We start from the raw sequence: 19,809 nt of genomic DNA on the forward strand, positions 1-19,809 counted from the left end.
TATTTAATATAGAAAAACTTTACATAATATAAACCTTTCTTTATTAAAAAGCTCAACAAATTTTATGTAAATAATACGTTTTTTTTAACAATCTATCATATTAAACGACCATCTGTGCCCAGAATTTTACTCCCGACTTACTACGTTAACAGGTAACAGCTGTTTGAAATTAAATAAATTATTTATTAAACAAATTTTACAATTTGAATAGACATGTAATTTGTAATTAAATAAAATAAGAGTTGAAAAAAGATATATATATATATATATATATATAAATTTGTATATGAATTCTCAAGATTACAAGTCCGAAAACAATTCTTATGTTATTTAAATATATATATATATTACGAACTTACTTAAAATTATTTATTTTGTTACTACTCAAATTTAATAAATTATACTTGCATCTTTTCAAATAATATATGAACTTTGATTTTTAATCCAAAAAATATTAGTGTATCATATTTCAATTCACATATACTTACACGTTATAAAATTTAAAGCAGTTTTTGTATGAAGTTCTTTTGCAGTACTAATTTAATTGATTATATAAAAAGAAGTAAGAAAATAAATTAATGTACACTATATTAATTTAAAATAAATTCCTCTTGTTGCAATGTTGTAATTAAATCTTTTTTTTCTCTCGATCGTGAAGATTGTTTTCAAGATATTTTCATCGTAATTTATATTCTTAAAACTATTCGAAAAATTAAATAGGCAATATTTTAAAGTATATCCTATGATAAATTGAAATTAAATATATTCTTATGCATATACAAAGATATCCTGCAATGAGTAGGATAACCGGAAAGACGTAATTTTGATGATCATCGCCGAGATAAATTTAACGACGTGGGAAATCGTGCAAATTTATGAAAACACAAAAAATTAGTTTTTCAAAATCAATTTCTTTAACAGTGGTCTTCGATAAAAAATTTGATTTTATATTTTATTTTTTAAATATAAAATCACTTTCTTCTCGGTTTTATATCATTGAAACCCATTGCGATCATCCTTTAATTATTTTTCCTGCATATTCTACTTTACAACATATATCATACTTACAGTAAATAGCACAGATTCACTAAGGCGTAAGATTTAGGAATCCTTGAAGTCTTTTTCTGTATCGGTTATGTAATGAGATGAAATTTATCAACAAGATGAGGATATACGCCTGCAGATTTAAAAAGCTAACACTTGCGACGGATTTGTACAGTCGCCTATTGTCATTCTATGCATTGCCATTTCTGTAATACCATGGTAATGAACAAAAGCAGCTGCAATTACTAGTACATGGAAGATTTGGTGACTCTGAAACTAAATTTAAAATATATCTGTATAATACACACACACACACACACACACACACACACACACACACACACACACACACACACACACACACCACGTAATATAGACGAGATAAAACAATCTTGATTCTACATAAAAAAAAAATAGATAACATTTTAATAAATCTTACCCAAATATCAAATTTTCCTGGAAAGAAACGTTCAGGTACCCTTAAAGCATAAAATAATGCACCTAATATATACAAACATCCCATTAGTATTAACCATCCAAGGGATGCTTGACTAATCGCCTTGAACCAACCTTCGGCGACAGCATAATGTACCGCTGGTATTACCTGTATGAAAATATGTGTTAATACCTAGTGTAACGTGTGTATATTTGGCAGATATATGTTATGAACATAACAATTTTACTTACCCCACTAAGCCCAAATCCCATAAAAACTCCTGCTCTAAGTGGACGATAGTTTGGTTCACCAAATCGCTCCCACAATGATACAACGATACTGGTTATACCAAGGACAACCACCACAGACAGATAAATTAGTTTAGGTTGATAGTCGCAATAAAATCCGTAATAAAGCCATGGTACAAAACTACCCATAATAAGCATAGCTATGCCACAATAATCTAACTTTGAAAATAGCTTTCCAACACATTCGCTGTGGCAATGAACTGTGTGAAAGGCAAACGACATTCCTAGGCAAATTATAGCACCAGCAAAGAAGGTACCAAATACCAATTTTTCTTCCAATTGAATTTCTATAGGAGGTTGTGTTAGAAAAAATATAGCTATACCAATAAAGGCAACGCAGCCTGTAAAGAATAATATATCTTATGAGCAGAATTCACATAACCAAAAGTCACAGAATATGCTTGAAAGAATATGTAGCTACCATATATGCTTCTTTCCAGAAAGTGCACATTCAATACATTCAGTGTCTTATTTAATATTCTGTATCAGTAAAAAAAAGGCTCACCTAGCAAATGTGTCCAGATATTACCAGTTTCAGTATGAATTCGAAAAATACTTTTAAAGCACGCATAAAACGAGGGTAATGGTGGCCTGTGGCCGGCGTGCAAGAAATCATTATCTTGCAACCATCTTGGCAGATTTCTAAAATGACATTGTTTCCAGGATGCTTCCCATACCTGTCAATAAATTATTATATTAACTAAGTCAAAAGACGGAAAATTTAACTATCAATAGCTGCCTTGAACTAACAATACCATCCTATAACAGGAATTCATTCTGAATTTTCTTAACTGTAACTGGCAGCATAAGAATATATTCTTATTTTACAACTATATTGTTACAGACATTTTTTTACCTTTCGAACAAACTCTTCAGCCTGCTCTGCTGCATTATGAGCTAATGCTCCCAAATCAATTTCATCACTTAATACGCCTGCTTTCAATACTTCGGTCATCTGTAATTGAAATGAGATATATGCTTGTTTACTATATATAGTTGGGCAATATTATATTTATATTCTAACAAAAAAGAAAAAAACAAACCTCACAATCCAAAAGATGATCATCTTCTGGAGTTGAGGGTAAGGGACATCCAGCTCCATCTTCCTCTTCTGCCAAACAACTTGCATCATCATCTTCTAATAATTCTTTAACTTCGTGTAAACCAGGTATTTCACTATTTAATAATACACGATCACTCCACGGAATGCGATGTCTTACTCCTAAATCTCCTGGCAAGTGTTCTTCTTTTTCTTTAGCTTCCAGAATAACATCTTCATAGTGCGACATGATTTAGTATAAACTTAATTGATTTCAACTCTGTGAAAAAATTGATCAATTAAATTGTGTGTGTGTGTGTGTGTGTGTGTGTGTGTGTGTGTGTGTGTGTGTTAGTTTTATTTTACATATACAGTATACTTGTTTCATTGAAAAGAGAACTTTTATTAGTATAAAAAGGAACGTTTATTTTAAAAATTATAAGTGTATCTATTAAATTTCTTATTGAAACAAATTCTTAAATATAAAACTTCAATATAATATTATTTCTAAGCATTTATTAACATCTTTTGTAATTATATTACAAAATTTATATTTGCCACAGATCTAAATATAGAATATATTTAATATGCATATATTTGACAAGCTATATATGTTTTGCACAACAGTTTTTATAAGAAATAAGTATTGTATGATACTGAGTAATAAGTGAAGTACCTTTGTACTTCGTATAAAGGTGGCAGAGAAGAAAGAATTAATATTAAAGCTATTAGAACAAAAAAACTGGTTTTAAATATGATCAATAGTGAATCATTAACATAAATCTGATCTTTGGGAAGAATGGATTACCTTAGGTTAAGTCTTCTCCATTCAGCTTAATAGCAACATACTTGACTTAATACACACTTTAAAGAGTACTAACTTTCTGTCTATATAAAGATTGCAGACTTATTATATAAGACACGATAAATTAGTATTCTGGTTATTGCATCCGTCATATCAACTGACCATTTAACCTTCTTAGAGCAAGGTTATTTTTTATATAACAATCATATTCTGAACTACGTAAGCAAATCAGATTCTTTATTGTACATGCAATTGTGAAAAATAATAAATTATAAAAATGTGCAACAGACGTGAAATAATATGTAAATATATTTAATTATTAAGATATAATTGCCACGAAAGCATAAACACGAATACAATTTCCTATGCTTACCAGTCACACGACGATTCTTGCGATTCCTTCACATTTACGTAAACATACCTTTAAAATTTTTAGATTGCAAAACTATGAGTGGCTTAAAAAATCACGTTTTCTACTTCGTTGTAAACGTTTACACGTTAATATAAGTACAATGTCCAATATACACACACAGGTATGCATAAATATATGATATTATAGACTGTGTTCCAAAATTCACCGTCAGCGTTGAAAATCCATAGTTCATGCCACATATACTATAGATTTTCAGCACTAGCAGTAAATATTAGGTGCGATCCACTAGAAGTTGCAAACGCTTTTAAGTACTCAAAGAGAAACCATGATTGGCCTATACGGTGCTTCAAAACACCTGTAAGGCCTAATAGATCACACATATAATGTTAGTCCATTTGACGCGACAGAAATTTGAAAGGGTTTTATTCCGGGTCTATATTACCCCTTGTCCACAATCTTGCTTTAAGAAATAAGCAGTAATCAAATTAACTAACCACGGTCATTTATTAAAAGAATAATCTATCGTGATTGGTCAATTTGTTTACGTCTTAAAGCAACATTGCAGACAACGGGATAGGTGTAAGTAAACTTTAAGCTTTGACTAATCGATTATTCCTTTCATAATCGATTATGATTGGTTAATTTCTTACAGCTAGAAACTTCCTACACCTATTGTAGGTCCAGACTTAAGTCCGTATCAGCCAACGGATTAGAATTAAAATTGGATTGAAATTTTGCCAATTAGAGCAAAAAAATCATTAAATTCAAGTTTAGTGAACTTTTCTCTGATTGGTCAAATTTCAATTCAATTTCAATCTCCAATCCGTAGTCTAATACAAGCTTTATAACCATAGACCATAGTAAGAATAGACCGTGCATGAAGCGCGAGAACTGAAGATCAGATAGAAAGAGACGGACAATAGATGTCGTATAGCTTTCTCTCTCTAATAAGGAAAGAGTAGGGAGAAAGAGAAAGAATAACGTTTTCCTTCTTGCAAAAGGAATTAATGCCGATCAGTGCAGAATGATCTTAACTCATAGTATAATTAATCCTTAAAGGTGACTTTCACCAACCTCAATTCGGTCAAGTGACAGTTAACGGTGTTAGCCAATCATATTGATCAGTTCAGCTAATTGGTTACTACGATTGGTCAATTCCGTTGAGTTAATCGTCGGTTAACCGAACCGAGGTTGATGAAAGTTACTCGAAATTTTGTAAAGTTGGCGATCTTTATTACTATCATATTGGTGCCTCTGATCATCGCCTAATAACATAAACCGGGAATTATTGAAGTTAACGCTAACCTCAAAATATTGTTTCCAAAAATCACCTATTATACAAGACGAGAGGTTAACCGAATGTAAGATACTTCATATATATATATATATATATATAATTTTATTTAAATTTAATTAATGTATTAAGATATGTATACATATATATATTTAAGTGTATAAAGATATTTATATTACTTCATTTTTATATGTTAAATCCCTCAGTAATTTGTCAAAATATACAATTTTTGTAAAATAATTTATGTTTATATTATATATAAGTTACATATTTTCTAGTGTTTTAAATTTTCAGTAAAAATGGATATTCGCCCAAACAATACCATTTATATCAACAATTTGAATGAGAAGATAAAGAAGGATGAATTAAAAAAGTCATTGTACGCTATCTTCTCTCAATTTGGTCAAATTCTGGATATTGTGGCTTTAAAAACATTGAAGATGCGTGGGCAAGCTTTTGTTATTTTTAAGGAAATAGGGAGTGCAACAAATGCGTTGAGATCTATGCAAGGATTTCCATTTTACGACAAACCAATGGTGAGAATAGACATCATACACGGAACTCTTATCTTCCTTTTTTATTTTTTGTATTTATGTTAAAAAAACAGTACCTTTTATGTATATTTTACAGTAACGTGATATTTACACTGAATTATATATGATTTTATAGAGGATACAGTATGCCAAAACTGACAGTGACTTAATAGCCAAAATGAAAGGTACTTTCGCAGAACGTCCGAAGAAGCCAAAACGAGTCGTACCAGCAGCGGATGAGGAAGCTAAACGTGCTAAGAAACGTGCGAAAGAACAGGCAAAACATTCGCAACAAATTGGTTATCACGCTGGTGTACCTCAACATCCAGGACTTGTTAATACAGCTGTGCCCGAGCAACCACCAAATCAGATATTATTCTTAACAAATCTACCGGACGAGACAAGTGAAATGATGTTATCGATGTTGTTTAATCAATTCCCAGGCTTCAAAGAGGTACGTTTGGTACCTAATCGACATGATATTGCGTTTGTCGAATTTGAAAATGAAGTTCAGTCCGGAGCAGCAAAGGATGCTTTGCAAGGTTTTAAAATCACACCATCGCACGCGATGAAAATATCATTTGCAAAAAAATAAGTTGTGGAACTATTTTCTACTATTAATATTTAAGTAATATATAAATTCGATCGAATAGATATTTCTATAAAAATTAACACATTGCAAGCAACTTTGATCATCTGTAATTTACAGAAAAATGTATTTTATTTACCACTATGTCATTTTGTGGCATTCAACAAATACAAATTTACTCTAAGGTAACTTATACTGTATCATTCCGTGTCCTGCCAAATATTTAACAATATGTGATAGACTTTATTGTAATTTGAACATTAAATTCAGTATACAAAGAATATATGTTTTATTCGCTCGAAAATATTTGCACATTCACAAATATAAACCTTCGAGTAATTTAAAAGGAGAGGAGGAAAAAAATAAGAGATTTTTGGAATAAAGTATATTTATTATAATGAACCTTTTTTTTTTGATCTCACGAATATGCAAATATATATGCAAATATACATGTAATGCAAATATACATGTCGTTTACTTTCACGTATTTCTGGTAAATTTGTGTACACGTTGTAATTGTATCTGCAACACGAATAGCATACAGCATATTATTAAAAACGATATGAATGACATATATATTACATATACATAAGCAAATACATATTTATTTCTCATTGTCGCAGTTAGTATACGCAGTAATTATTTGGAAAGCTAACTGGTTAATTTACAATTACAAAAGGAGTGTACAATATACTGATGCCAAATGACTACTATTATTCATTATATATTACGTCTTTACGGAACGCATGAAATGACTAAGGTTACGCCAAGCGATAAAAAGCAACGTGAACGAAAGAGCCAAGGAATGATAAAAGAATATATAATATATATGGAGATATAAACGTTGCATTATTGCAGGCGTCCGTAAGACACAGATCGCATTTGTTCATTTCTATGTGTTGATTGTTCTCTAATTTCCCTTCTATCGTTTTGCACGGATCGATGGATTCCGTTTTAGCCGTTTGGCATGTCCTTATGGTAACGTCTTGTTTCAAAACTAAAAAAAAAGAATATATATGTGTATATATGTGTGTATGTGTATATATATGTATGCGTGTACAGGATTCCCTAACTAATTTTAGTTTCCGCAGTGTGCAGGAAGAACGGGTGAAACTAAGCAGAAAAGTCATGTATCATTTTGCAAAATTTACAATAGTTAATGAGAGTTAATTATTTTATGTCCCAGCTAATGAGACGGCACAGGAAACGGTAGGCCGAACTCTGTATAAAGAAAAATGGCTTACTTCTAAAGATCTCCTAGAAACGATGAGCATCAACAGATTTCTATAGGCGGAATAACGCGGTGAACAGCGAACAGCATGTGACAAAGAATTGAGTACACCGAAAAGAATCATGCCTCTCGTTATTAGTTGATACTCATCGTTACTAGGAGATCTTCAGAAGTAAGCCATTCTTTTTAATACAGAATCCGGCTTCCAATGCGCACATTAGCTCAGACAAAATAATTAATTCCTCATTAACTATTGCGAATTTTGCAAAATAGCAGTTCTCCGCTCAATTTCACCCGTTCTACTTGCACTGCGGAAATAGAGATTAGTTTGGGACACACTGTATATATATTGGAACAAGAGAATGCAATCAATCGAAGATTTTGAAGGAAGTTATGCAATCTTTATATTTTACTCGATCATTTTTTAAAATTAAAACATCTACGTGATTCGTATAAGGGAATGTGTATTGTGTCGATCATATTAATTTATCTCACTCTGTCCCCGGCTACTTACTATGGAGGGTCATTTTGGAGCATGCCATGTTCATGTTTGGAAAGTTTCGGTAGTCCTGCAACCCCTCATCCATGTCGAAAAACCACGTGGTCAAATTGAGGATCTTGTGTTGTTTGATCTTCAATTGCCATTCTCTCATCTTAGTACCGGTACATTCCTCTGGTTGCAAGTTTGGTTGCAAGTCTGTTGTCAGTTCAGAACCGCATCCTTTGTCTGATAGCGAAGTGCACATATAGCACTTCAGATTGTCTGTAGAGAGGAAACATGAATAATAAGTCCTTTGGAATAAAACGAGATAGTCGTATTGCGCGCCCTACATTGATAAAAAAGTCACATTCTCTCTCTCTCACATTCTCTCTCTCTCTCTCACTCACTCACTCACTCACTCACTCACTCACTTATTCTCTCCCTCCCTCCCTCTCTCTCTCTCTCTCTCTCCGCTTAGGAAATAAATATGATTCTTCTTAGCGCTTTCAGAAGATCTTTGATATTCCTTGTTTGTTCCCGCATTTTACATAAAGGATATGACGATCAAATTCCCTTCGAACAAAGTCAGCGGTTTTCAAGAAAAAAAGTTTCGTACTCCCTTTCTTTCTATACGAGAATCAACACTTTCTTTACATCGAATGTAACTGTTTCTATTTATCATCTTCTTTTAAATTCTCTTCAGCTTATCACATTTGTCGGATTTTTATTTGAAAAATCCTTCAAAATTATTGGTAACTTTAGAAAAACTCGGTGAAAAAATAATAAAATTTTAAACGTACAATGAAATTTTAATTTTTCCACATGTCTATATCATTTCTACTCAAACTGATTCGAATTCTTATTTAGGTCGCAAAATAACGATATGTGGCGCCATTCGTCGCGACTCTCTATCGCTCTCTATCCGTGCGCCATTCGTATCGACTCTCTATCCGTGCGTCTATGCACATATGTATACAACGCAACGAGGACTTTGTTCTCTACACAACTTTCTTCTCACTTTGTTTTTCTCCTTTTTAAATAAATGTTTTTTAATAAACCAAAGTGCACACACAAAAGTGCAAAAAGAGAAAAAGGAAAAAAAAACCATTCTCATTTCATTAAAAAACATCATCTCATTAAAGAACATTTTTTATAGTTTGTAGCTTCATAGTGTAAGTACAAGTTTTGGTGATATTTTTTCTATTTGATATTATGGTATGTATATGCTTTACTTTTCAAAGATGGAATTTTCTACACTGCTGTAACACATTAAATTTTTGCATGTTGCTACGTAAATTTTTTTTCTACTGATTACGCGTACAATGTCTATTTTTCACTACGATTTTACTATTTTTAATTACCTTTTTATTTTTCTGCTTCTTTTTCGAAAAGTTCCATCGGAATATTTCTCTATAAACATATGTGAATTTGACAAGGATACCGATGACGCACAATCGTTTCCCTTGCTTAACAAAAATTGTACAAGCTACACCAAGCAAAATAAAAAAAACAAGCAATGATCCTTGAACATATTTTTATTCTTCTCGGCGTATTACCGTAAATGATGAAAATTAACGTCACCTGACTGAGCCGCCGTGACAAAGGCTAAAGCGACAAATGATATCGCGATCCTTCGATGCATCCCGCTTCTTTGATGGTATAACTTTCGTCCTTGGTGACAGAAACGTAAGTTGCGTAGATAAAGGACAACGCACGTCGAAAGCGAGTTGTAGTCCTGTGGACAGTCTGATCGCGAGTATGCGCGAAACCCTGCGGGAGCTTTTCGTTTTCCACGCTGCTTTGACCCCCGCCCTCTGTCTTCTCCTACCGCCTCGGTTTCCTTGACATTTTATCCTCCATCGTTCAGCGAGCTTTTCCGTAACGCGCAGATTCCGCCTGTTTTCTGGTATCTTCCAGGATCTTCGGATGTTTTTCTCTTCGCTAATACTAATCTCGCTTGATTGATAACAATCATAATACTGTTAATGAAACCAAAGGAATGTGAGCTAGTATAGAACGTGAGCTAGTATAGAATAAAATTACCCGAATAATATCTCGACGAGCCACTCTCCCATTGAATAAATTTCGTTGCCTTAATCCGTTGCATCTCATACGAAACAGTAATCAATGAAATTCAATATATTTGCAAGACATTTATTTTTACAGTGTAAATGGCATTGAAAATTTGCGCCGGAATCTAAAACTCACAAAGTGCTGATATCAAACGTGATGAGTCAGCATAAAGTGTGGACGTCGTGAATTTGCAATTCTCAAAAGTAGCCATTAATCGAAATTGAATGCGTTATACGCGTTCAATGGGGGATAATACAGGGTTAAGAAGGGAAGGATGACAAAAAGGGGAGAGAGCGTAGCGCAGGTCGACGCCGTGGTGTCTGTCGGAGCGTCGTAATGTCGCGCCACGCCGCGCCGCGGCGACGCCAGTGACGCCGTTTGCCTAGTTCTCGATTTTCAGCTTGGCTATCGCAAAGAAAAAATCTCATAGAGGAAAAAATATTTTCCGCGTTGCCTCTTTTTCATGTAACTTTTCCTAACTTTCCCTCCTACCGTTTCTCGTGTCCTCCGTTCAAAAAATCACTAGTCTTATCATATTCTTTGCCTTCGATGTCTACATCTTCGTCGTTTCTTTCGTTGTATAAATAGCCTTTATTAGAATTCATCTGAAATCTCGTCTCAAATGTTTGTAATTAAAGTGAAATGTGAAGGAGCGATCGGGTCGTAATCGTTACCTCCTTTCACTATCGGAAAAATATTGCGTCAATGGTCAATTTGTTTATGCGTATCTAAGAAAAAATGAAGATCGCATTTTGGCTGTGTTGAGTAGAAAAAGCAGCTTAGTAAGCACTTTCCGCTGCGCTGCCAACTGCTATGCAACTGTTGTAAAATTTTCTGCTGAACAACTGAACTTCTGCAGAACGACTAAACGGCTCCGCTAAATCTAGCTGTTTACTAGCTTTTCCAATATGTTTACTCTCAGCTATACAGTATTAAAATTTTCTATTATCCATTACATGCCAAAAGAAGATAGAATGACGCTTACAACGCATGAGCGCTCAGAGCGAACGTAGCCAAAGTAAAAAAAAAAAAAAAAGGAGAAATGACGACTGCTTAGTAAACATATTGAAAAAACATAAATCGCTGGTTTAGTTGTTTAGCAGTAGATTTTTAGACAACGGTTACAAAACTGCTGGCAGCGTGTAACACAAAGTGTTTACTAAACTGCATTTTCTGTTGAACGTAACTATATTGTTACTTTTACTACGCTTATAATATGTCTTAACACTTTTATTATTAGAGTTATGTAATTCACCAAGTGTTAAGACACATGTGCTGGTTTATGCATACAGGGTGTCCTAGAACTCAGTGGACAAATCTCATGAGCACGTAGAACGGATTAAGATGAACAAAAATTCGCAAACAACATGCCGAATTTCGAGTTATTAATTACTGAAAATGGCTATGTATAGGGATTTCTCCAATTTTCCAATACGTGCTCATGAAATTTGTCCATTGAGTCCTGGGTTACTTTATATATGTATTGTATATACAATTTCTCTCCTATATATACACATAAGTAAAATAATGTAATTTTATAAAATAAAATTAATAATATAATAAATATAGTAATAATAATGCTTTATTATGTATATAACATAGAGAACACGCACCTGAATGAATGAGTTTTTCAATACATCCGCTATTTTGACTATACTTATTTTATATTTCTGTATTTATAATAGATTAAACGATTAACCGCATCCTAATATATCTCACGCATATTTCTGCACGTGTCTCTTCGCAGAGGAATACTGTACAAGAATTGCGAGTTAAGTTTCACACGCATATTGCCCACATTACAAGTGTATTATACAAAGTATTATACAAAGTACGCATAGCGCATGCACGCATAAAAAAGATGATGTAACTCGCATAACAGTGATGTGGCCACTTGGAAACGCTTTAGAAAATTTGCGTCGCTCTCTTCATTGACCGATCATCGCCTGGCAATATAGTAATCAACAATCACGAAGAGCGTACACAGAAAGTAGAGGCTGGATGAGCATCGTTGTGATCGATTGCAGCCGTATCCCACGCATTCGCAAACAAGTTGATAACTATCTCGACTGTAGCGTCCTCGATAACATTCATTTTGGCTATTGCGTGATTTCGCGCATTCGCGCATGGTTAGGTTGTTGTGCGAATCCATAAAGTAATCTGCGGAGAATTGTATTGATATTTCAATATTATATCAGGTAGAACTCGAACTGTTGATTCCAACGTGATACGCTTTACTCAGGATGTGAGGTATATCGCGAATCAACTCCATTAAATGATCACGAAAATTCGCAAGTTACTGTCCCCAACTGCTTATGGTTAGCAGGTACTGGCGGATGGGGGAAGCTAAATGCGAGAGACGGTAACTTGGTATTGGTGATAATACTCGAATATACTCACACACATAAACGGTTTTGCGACAATAGGGATGACCCGATGGACACGTTTTCAGGTATTTAAAGTGTACTTTGTTAAGGGTGCAATCCTGGTTCTTTTTGCTACTACACTGATAACATTTGATCGCAATACATTCTTTTTTCCAATAGGTACGGTCGATAGATGCCAATACGACATGTAAAAAATTATGTAATGATAAAAAAATCTGCATTAGTAAAAAGATATGTATAATATTTCAGCATAGGTGTTTCTGAAAAAAAAAGGTGAAAGGAAAGAAGAGTTTTTTCTCTATAACTTTTCTTTAACAAACCGAATGTGTGTGTGTGTGTGTAAACAAAATAGTTATTGGTCACATTGTTATAATATATAGTCTGTTATTTTAGCTGAACTGGCTGCACTAGTTCAAGAAATTTACAATACACATCGAAACTTATAAAGCGTACGATTCTCACGCTTCGGTATATATAAATTTGTTGAACTAGTGCAGCCAATTCAGCTATAAAAAACGGACCACTATATTAGACGTTAACCTCTTTCAATGTTGTGTCCGGTTATTGAAGTAATTGAATAAAAAGTTACTCTCATTTAACCCTTACCGTTTTGGAAAATGCATAAAATCAATAATATTTGCAATATATGCAGTCTTATATGCATTGTAAACTGTGTTTCTTCATATAGGTCATACAGCATCGAAAGAATCAAATGATTGCAACAGAATCCACATCCTACGACTAACCGTCTTTTGTAGTAGCTGGTTATCATAAATTTAGGAGATAAACTACCTCCGTAATATAAAATTAACATGAACCAAATATTTTTCATCTCACACTAACTGCACTAGTGAAAATTGAGTAGTACAATTTATATTTTATCCGCGAAATCAACTGTGCGTTGTATATTGACATAACCGCATACATTAGTCGCAGTTTTTTTGTACTTTACCCTCTGACATATGTATACAACTTATTCGCAAACTACTCTTACCAAATGTTTCATTGTATTCGGATAGATCGGAAATGTGCGAACGTAAAAACGTAAAATTGTATCAACAAATTAAATCCTGCCGAAGGGGTTATAGACTTTGCACCGGATCTTTACGAAATATGTTCAATACGAAGTTGGCAACGTAAATTGATTTGTATCGATATTTATCTCAATATTTAGATAATCATTGCAGTCATGTAAAATATTGGCAGCTATTGAGCACCTCAATGTTTACTCATACGATACCTTCCTTGTTTATCTTTCCGATAACCATATGCATATCTATATTTGTCCACCCTCTATCGACCGATATATCCCGGGCAGCAATTTGTTGGCTAACCGACATTCGGCCAACAGCTAGCCAATTTGTCCTATTCGGGATGTAAGACAACCCTCAGGATTATTTGTTTATGATATATCTTAAGCGGAACATGCGAAGTAAAATTCGTATATTCATGTGCTGAAGAGTCTTTTAAAAAAACTCTTATAAGAGAGCAGGTTCTTAGAAAATATATATTTCACAGCCTTGAGCCGTTGTTCGTAAGAGTCGTTATTGCAATAGTCGATCGCGGCGTTGCAATCAAATTTACTCACCAAGAAAATATATTTGCTTTTTTCGCTCTATCGACGATCCCGACTATTACGAGTGAGCTACTCCTTGAAGCGGCGCTTGTAATACAGCACGGGTTTATAAGAGCGAAAAGTATGTCAACATGTCGGCCGTTAAAACGCTAATTACGTTAATACCAGCTATAACGAAAAATTATATACTCTGTATTTAATATCAATTCGCATCTCTATACTATCGCGGCCATAAATATGGTGCGTTACAATCAGCGACAACGCAATGAAGGTAAAATATTGCTCGCAATATCACTCGGGGTTTGTTTTGCGATTTATCTACATATCGGAAGTATACAAGACGGAGGTCGGCGACAGAAAAATCCGCGGTATTTGCATTATTTTATTCAAACACACAACACGCAAATACATGAGATGATGACTACGTGTGACAGTTTCGTGACGTTGAGCATGTCACAGGAAGATGAACATTATCCACTCAACGTGCTCCAAACCATCACTTTACTCTCCATTTGAACGTGAAGCTGTTCGTATTATCCGCAGCCTTATCTATTTAACCTATATATTCGTGACAACTTTTTTAGAACAATTTTTCTCCCAGTTTCCTACTAAGAGTCGGATGTTCCATGGATATTAGATTCTGCTACATGTGTACTTCACAACATCACTAAGTAACCAACATTTACAACTCTGTTTTCTACCTGAAAGTTACCAATTCTATTTTATTTCTCGCTCATTTACTTCGGCGTTTTTCAAGATTCTTCTCAATTATCGATTGAATTCTTCCCTGAAGAAATTTCGTTGGCAATTAAAAGTATTGGTATACTTTTGGTATACTTAAGTGACGTGACCTCCATAGCATTTATTTTTGCGTGTACGCGAGTGATAAAGTATATAAATAATAAGTTTATTATAAAAAAAATATTGGTCAACAGGCGCGCGCGAAGTACACTGTGAAATGTGTCACATACGATCGTTACGGAGTGTGTGGCAAAATTTTGCCACAATAATAGGAAGATCGATTGAGCCGGGGTTATTCGCGTAGATGCGTCGCCTATTCGAGGTTCTCCTTCCATCGCTGGTTGTTTCAACACGTCCACCTTAAGGTCCATTCAGACTGATCGAAAACGCTATTGGTCATGTTTCGTCACGCCGCGCCGCAGCTTATTCTTTCCGCGTATTCTTATGACGTACCCGTTTTACCAGTTTAGTGGGAGTATCTCCGTGGGAATACATAGAAAGAATAAATCATGGTGTGTGTGGCAACAAGATCTTCAGCCAGTCTGAACAATCCTTTAGTCTCCCTACCTCGGGTGTAATCGCATGTTCGCTCAGTACCACTCGGTACTGTATACATTAGTGCTAGAGTTAGTAGGGTTGCAGCACGCTAGCATCGAACATTAACAGTGCTTTTTCAGTTCTCCAGGTCAAATGATACTTTCGAGTCTTTTCGATTCTTGATTCTCTTTCTCTCTGTCTGTCACTTTCTCCCTCTCTCTCTTTCTTTCTTTCTCTCTCTTTCTCTCTGTCTTTCTTTCTTTTTTTTCTCCTTTTCTCTTTCTCTCCCCTCTTTTTTCTTTCTATTTCTCCGTCTATCAAATCCTTTGCCACCTTTCCTCTCCTCTCACACGTATATATCTATTTCTATATATATCTATTTCGTCTCTTTCTTTGTCTCCCCTGTGAGCACTGTGGTGTTTCTGTCAGTGAAAGAGCTTCTCAGTTATTTAACATCCGCCTGTTAATCAAGGGCCGGGGTCAATAAAGCAAGGAAGAAAAAAGAAAAAAAATGAGGAAAGTCTTCAGAGTGAGGTCTGTCGTTATTGCCTTGTGCAGCATCTTTCTGTTTTTGTGTCACAATGGTAAGTGAGTGAGGGTGTGTCCAAGTGTATCATTTGACAAGTCTGGCCCATTGAACGTTTGGACGCATTTCAAATTATTTGGAGATATATTGAGGATGACAGTGCGCACACGTGTAAAGGAAAGGAATAATGTACCAGGATAATATAAATTATAATCTTTCAAGTGTGCCTTTTCTAAGCAAGACATTATAATGCAACTTTAATTAATATAGTGATTACAAGTCGTCATAATAAGGACTGCCATTCGGAATTATTTGCACGATTTCACTTCTGAAATGTGTTTCCAATGATAAAATTTTGCACTATAAAATAAATTTCAAACAAAGATATAATTAAGAAGACTGAATTATATCGTAGCATAATTCCCTTTAATAATTAATCAAAGACCTTCAGAGGATCTATCAAATAATCCTAGACTCGATCGACCTTTCCATTATTGAGCAATGAACATTCCACAGACACATTTGATGAATGTATAAATTATATCAGCTAGTCGGTCAAAGTAGCTCAAGATAATCGCACTTAATCTCGATGAGATTCACGGGAAGAGAAACGTTCATCACAGCAGCAGAGAGAATATGATGCGTTCTTGCGTAATTAACACCTTATCATTCTAAGTTTTTTATCTTCGTATACACTCTTGTGAAGATATGCGCATGCGCGCGTGTGTGAGAATTTCAATAGAAAAAAAATCATAATATATCCATGCGAGTAGCTGTATTGCACGAATATTTTTCCGGGCCACGGAGCTGGCGTAGCTGCATTGATTTTTACAGGATACAGGATAGCATCGCCGAGAGTTCGATGAACTATATCGTAAAGTGTACGTGGTGACGTAAGGATGACTGATTGATTACAGTTGTTATTCCTGTACACCGTACTTCAATATTGATTTCAACTTTGTATATATGTGCGCTCCCTTGGAACAAATTCAACGATTTTGTTCTTTTATTTTTCGTGTATTAAAATATCCAAAGCCACGCGTACTTGAAGGAAAAACTCAAGCGAATGTTTCTTTGCGCCGGATGTTGTTCCATTATCAACCGTGCGAGCGAGTTCGAATTGAAAAAATTGCGTGTCCTTGGAATACGTGATCGCTGTAATAAACCACTAGAGTCTAGCGCGGAAAGACTTTAATAAATTAATACATCGCTCCGTAGTCTGATTATCTTCTTCCTACTGCGATCTTTAGCCTTATTATCGGCTTTATAAGGGTCACTCGTAACTTTATAAAAATAAACGACATCACAGGCGAGAGATAAATTAGAAGAGTGCAACTTGATCTCATATCGCGGTGGCAAATTATACTTGCGGAAACACTCGAATCTCTCGTCATTAAGAGATATAAAGATGTGATTTGATGCAATTTATGAAACAGGACAATTTATTTAACAGTTACACGGCAATTTCAAGTATTACACGGAAAAAACAAATCTATTGGCATAATCAAATTTTCCGTTGCTTAGAAATCAGACGAAAGCTCCGTTGTAGAAATAGGAAGATTTCTGTATTTTCAATCGGTTGAGATAATTGAGAAGAATCAATTGCCTCAACCGAATTTTCACGCAATTGAACGTTTACACGAATTTTCTCAGTCACGGTCATAAAGTTTTTATTTGGTACCTATTCAGTTACAAAATCTAAGTTTCTTTCCATGTAGTTTGCGCGAACAATGTAAGAGACTGCATTTATTTGCGTGATAAAAGGAAAAGAAATAAATCGATCATAATTTTATGTTTTACAGGCGTGGAAGCTATGCAGTGTTATCAATGCAATAGTCGTAACAATAGCCAATGTGCTGATATTAAACCACCGGATACTATGAAAATAGATTGCTCGGATCTTAAGGATGGCGCAAAGTATACGATGTGTCGAAAAATCACGCAAGTTATTGAATTCAGCGTCAACGGCCGTATGTGTGTTAAAACATTACATTAAAACTGTCAATCGTCCTCTCTTTCGTATATAATTCGCGCGAGCGGTTTATTTTTGTATACGAAAAGATCTGATATTTTTCTTTATGCAGTACCACCTGATACGCGAGTTATTCGAGGATGCGGTTGGGACGAGTCAAATTATAAAGGCAAATGTTACCAACGAAGCGGATTTGGCGGTCGACAAGAAGTCTGTTCCTGTTTGACCGATTATTGCAACGCGGCAATGCCTGGAACATTGCCGGCTCGAAGCTTCGTCCTTTTATGCTCTCTAATCAGCGTATCGCTAGCGTTTCTGCGAAATTAGTCGTTCTTAAAAGACACCGGAGCTCAGCGTAGGAAACGAGTAAATGAGTAAAGCGGATGCTGTATTAGTGGTAGTAGGAAGATTAATATCAGCATGATTTTGCTGCTACAAATACGAACAATAGATTGTTATTACTAAGGTATACCAAAGCGGAGAAAAATGTCGGGGAAGCAATGTCTCAACATACAGAATTCTAATCGTAGAAGAAACAAGTGGCCTTCTGAGTTTATACATACATATATATATATATATTATGATGTCCAAACAGCGGTTTGGAAAAATATGACTTTTCAAATATGTACATTGTACCGAGATTATATCTTGACGCGGCGTAACTCGAGCTATACAACGATAAAATTGGCTTATTAATTAGCGAGTCATACCACTACTAACACGAACCAACTTGTCTCTATCTTAGATTTTCACTTTATATTTTTCTTCTTGATGATACACGGTTATGCAATTTAAGCGATTCGCACATGTAGATACAAGAAAGAGCTGTTTATTCATATCTTTAAAATTTATAATTATAATTTATAATTATAAATTTTCAAAATATATCGCAGTATACCAATAGGAGTTTCCTTGTAATGGTTTTTTGTATATATATCTAACAATTACATTACAATAAGGAAACATGTAATATGTATTAAAATTAATCGTAAGAGATATCTTATTGTCAATAAAAACTTATGTTAAAGTGAATGGACGTTTCATTTCGGAGCGCGCACACATACACACACACACACACACACACACACACACACACACACACACACACACACACACACACAGTGTTATATTTCTAAATTTCATCTTTTTTGTATCACACTTTTTTACTGACATGTGTAAGGTATGAATTTAGATGTAAATATTTCTTATTTAAAATAAAAGATGATGTGATAAAAATGTGATGATGTGATAAAAGATGATGTGAATAAAAAGTGATAATGCGAAGTATACAAGTGCACTGCTCACACAATTCTAAAATCACTTCTCTCGATAACGGTAGATAAGTAATATTTAAAACGTAGTCTACAATGGGTAGTAGGAATATATTCAGAAGTAAGAATAAGAAATTGACCAATCATTCGAATGTAAGTAGAATAATCGACTATGGTTAGTTAATTTTTCACTCATACTTTATATAAACATACTCCTACTGCCTATTGTAGATCACGTTTAACAGAATGTAACCTCCATAAAAATAATAATAACGAAACGATAAAAAAACATTTTATAGCGGAAAGTCTCTAATTTATATATATATTATCAAATATGAATTTTGATTATTTTTTATAATGTTGTATAAATATAAATAGAAATTTGTTGAACGTTAAAATATACGTATATGATCAAGTTTATCGTACTATGTTGCTTAAATAAATAATCACAGACAATTGGTATGTAGATAGTTTCAAAGCGTGAACCTTTCTCTTTAATTTGCATACCTGCATATTACGACTTCTTTTTACCAAGTTATTGAATATTGAAATAAAAATGTGTGCCATTTTGGTTTTGATCGTTTACAGAAGGA

At 34.2% G+C, this 19,809-nt stretch overlaps 5 protein-coding genes across 8 annotated transcripts; 2 read left to right on the forward strand and 3 right to left on the reverse strand.

Annotated features, from left to right (window-relative positions):
* Positions 1 to 647: 647 nt before the first annotated feature.
* On the reverse strand, positions 648 to 4,160 carry LOC106740694 (adiponectin receptor protein). Of its 2 annotated transcripts, none has more exons than XM_014611981.1 (7): positions 4,006 to 4,160; positions 2,832 to 3,107; positions 2,645 to 2,743; positions 2,294 to 2,465; positions 1,732 to 2,129; positions 1,484 to 1,648; positions 648 to 1,320 (listed from the first exon to the last, which is right to left on the reverse strand). In XM_014611981.1, exons 2-7 carry the CDS (start codon positions 3,075 to 3,077, stop codon positions 1,186 to 1,188), a joined length of 1,215 nt encoding a protein of 404 aa, XP_014467467.1. In that variant the 5' UTR covers positions 3,078 to 3,107; positions 4,006 to 4,160; the 3' UTR covers positions 648 to 1,185. The 2 variants fall into 2 exon arrangements, with proteins under 2 accessions (XP_014467467.1, XP_014467476.1); XM_014611990.1 differs by lacking the exon at positions 4,006 to 4,160 and adding an exon at positions 3,636 to 3,985.
* Positions 4,161 to 5,028: 868 nt separating this feature from the next.
* On the forward strand, positions 5,029 to 6,642 carry LOC106740852 (U1 small nuclear ribonucleoprotein A). Its single transcript, XM_014612298.1, has 3 exons — positions 5,029 to 5,366; positions 5,594 to 5,835; positions 5,969 to 6,642. Exons 2-3 carry the CDS (start codon positions 5,599 to 5,601, stop codon positions 6,425 to 6,427), a joined length of 696 nt encoding a protein of 231 aa, XP_014467784.1. The 5' UTR covers positions 5,029 to 5,366; positions 5,594 to 5,598; the 3' UTR covers positions 6,428 to 6,642.
* A 195-nt stretch (positions 6,643 to 6,837) lies between these two features.
* On the reverse strand, positions 6,838 to 11,220 carry LOC106740859. Of its 3 annotated transcripts, none has more exons than XM_014612325.1 (4): positions 9,715 to 11,220; positions 9,495 to 9,543; positions 8,167 to 8,415; positions 6,838 to 7,418 (listed from the first exon to the last, which is right to left on the reverse strand). In XM_014612325.1, the coding sequence occupies exons 3-4, from the start codon at positions 8,396 to 8,398 to the stop codon at positions 7,183 to 7,185; spliced, it is 468 nt and encodes a 155-aa protein (XP_014467811.1). In that variant the 5' UTR covers positions 8,399 to 8,415; positions 9,495 to 9,543; positions 9,715 to 11,220; the 3' UTR covers positions 6,838 to 7,182. The 3 variants fall into 3 exon arrangements, with proteins under 3 accessions (XP_014467811.1, XP_014467804.1, XP_014467797.1); XM_014612318.1 differs by lacking the exon at positions 9,495 to 9,543 and having other exon boundaries at positions 9,715 to 10,611; positions 10,699 to 11,204; XM_014612311.1 differs by lacking the exon at positions 9,495 to 9,543 and having other exon boundaries at positions 9,715 to 11,204.
* Positions 11,221 to 11,823: 603 nt separating this feature from the next.
* LOC106740725 lies at positions 11,824 to 15,808 on the reverse strand. The gene is made up of 3 exons (XM_014612053.1): positions 13,200 to 15,808; positions 12,607 to 12,738; positions 11,824 to 12,366 (listed from the first exon to the last, which is right to left on the reverse strand). The coding sequence occupies exons 1-3, from the start codon at positions 13,423 to 13,425 to the stop codon at positions 12,146 to 12,148; spliced, it is 579 nt and encodes a 192-aa protein (XP_014467539.1). The 5' UTR covers positions 13,426 to 15,808; the 3' UTR covers positions 11,824 to 12,145.
* A 10-nt stretch (positions 15,809 to 15,818) lies between these two features.
* LOC106740718 lies at positions 15,819 to 18,977 on the forward strand. The gene is made up of 3 exons (XM_014612040.1): positions 15,819 to 16,031; positions 17,776 to 17,943; positions 18,058 to 18,977. The coding sequence occupies exons 1-3, from the start codon at positions 15,959 to 15,961 to the stop codon at positions 18,270 to 18,272; spliced, it is 456 nt and encodes a 151-aa protein (XP_014467526.1). The 5' UTR covers positions 15,819 to 15,958; the 3' UTR covers positions 18,273 to 18,977.
* The last annotated feature ends 832 nt before the right edge of the window (positions 18,978 to 19,809 follow it).

Source organism: Dinoponera quadriceps, unplaced genomic scaffold, assembly GCF_001313825.1.
Source record: "Dinoponera quadriceps isolate SergipeBrazil2010 unplaced genomic scaffold, ASM131382v1 scaffold96, whole genome shotgun sequence".
NCBI lineage: Eukaryota > Metazoa > Arthropoda > Insecta > Hymenoptera > Formicidae > Dinoponera > Dinoponera quadriceps.

What these genes read in the sequence shown, in the direction of transcription:
- LOC106740694 (XM_014611981.1), bottom strand. Translation starts at nt 3,077, where the DNA reads ATGTCGCACTATGAAGATGTTATTCTGGAAGCTAAAGAAAAAGAAGAA. An exon ending in CTGAAGAGTTTGTTCGAAAG is followed by an intron (nt 2,466 to 2,644) that starts GTAAAAAAATGT and finishes ATTTATTGACAG; the next exon opens with GTATGGGAAGCATCCTGGAA. An exon ending in TGGGATTTGGGCTTAGTGGG is followed by an intron (nt 1,649 to 1,731) that starts GTAAGTAAAATT and finishes ATTTTCATACAG; the next exon opens with GTAATACCAGCGGTACATTA.
- LOC106740852 (XM_014612298.1), top strand. Translation starts at nt 5,599, where the DNA reads ATGGATATTCGCCCAAACAATACCATTTATATCAACAATTTGAATGAG. An exon ending in CATTTTACGACAAACCAATG is followed by an intron (nt 5,836 to 5,968) that starts GTGAGAATAGAC and finishes ATGATTTTATAG; the next exon opens with AGGATACAGTATGCCAAAAC.
- LOC106740859 (XM_014612318.1), bottom strand. Translation starts at nt 9,775, where the DNA reads ATGCATCGAAGGATCGCGATATCATTTGTCGCTTTAGCCTTTGTCACG. An exon ending in TGTCACGGCGGCTCAGTCAG is followed by an intron (nt 8,416 to 9,714) that starts GTGACGTTAATT and finishes TCCTCTCTACAG; the next exon opens with ACAATCTGAAGTGCTATATG. An exon ending in CTCCAAAATGACCCTCCATA is followed by an intron (nt 7,419 to 8,166) that starts GTAAGTAGCCGG and finishes CTTTTTTTTTAG; the next exon opens with TTTTGAAACAAGACGTTACC.
- LOC106740725 (XM_014612053.1), bottom strand. Translation starts at nt 13,425, where the DNA reads ATGAAAAATATTTGGTTCATGTTAATTTTATATTACGGAGGTAGTTTA. An exon ending in TTTATGCATTTTCCAAAACG is followed by an intron (nt 12,739 to 13,199) that starts GTAAGGGTTAAA and finishes ATTGGAAAAAAG; the next exon opens with AATGTATTGCGATCAAATGT. An exon ending in TCGCAAAACCGTTTATGTGT is followed by an intron (nt 12,367 to 12,606) that starts GTGAGTATATTC and finishes AATTCTCCGCAG; the next exon opens with ATTACTTTATGGATTCGCAC.
- LOC106740718 (XM_014612040.1), top strand. Translation starts at nt 15,959, where the DNA reads ATGAGGAAAGTCTTCAGAGTGAGGTCTGTCGTTATTGCCTTGTGCAGC. An exon ending in TCTGTTTTTGTGTCACAATG is followed by an intron (nt 16,032 to 17,775) that starts GTAAGTGAGTGA and finishes TATGTTTTACAG; the next exon opens with GCGTGGAAGCTATGCAGTGT. An exon ending in TGAATTCAGCGTCAACGGCC is followed by an intron (nt 17,944 to 18,057) that starts GTATGTGTGTTA and finishes TTCTTTATGCAG; the next exon opens with TACCACCTGATACGCGAGTT.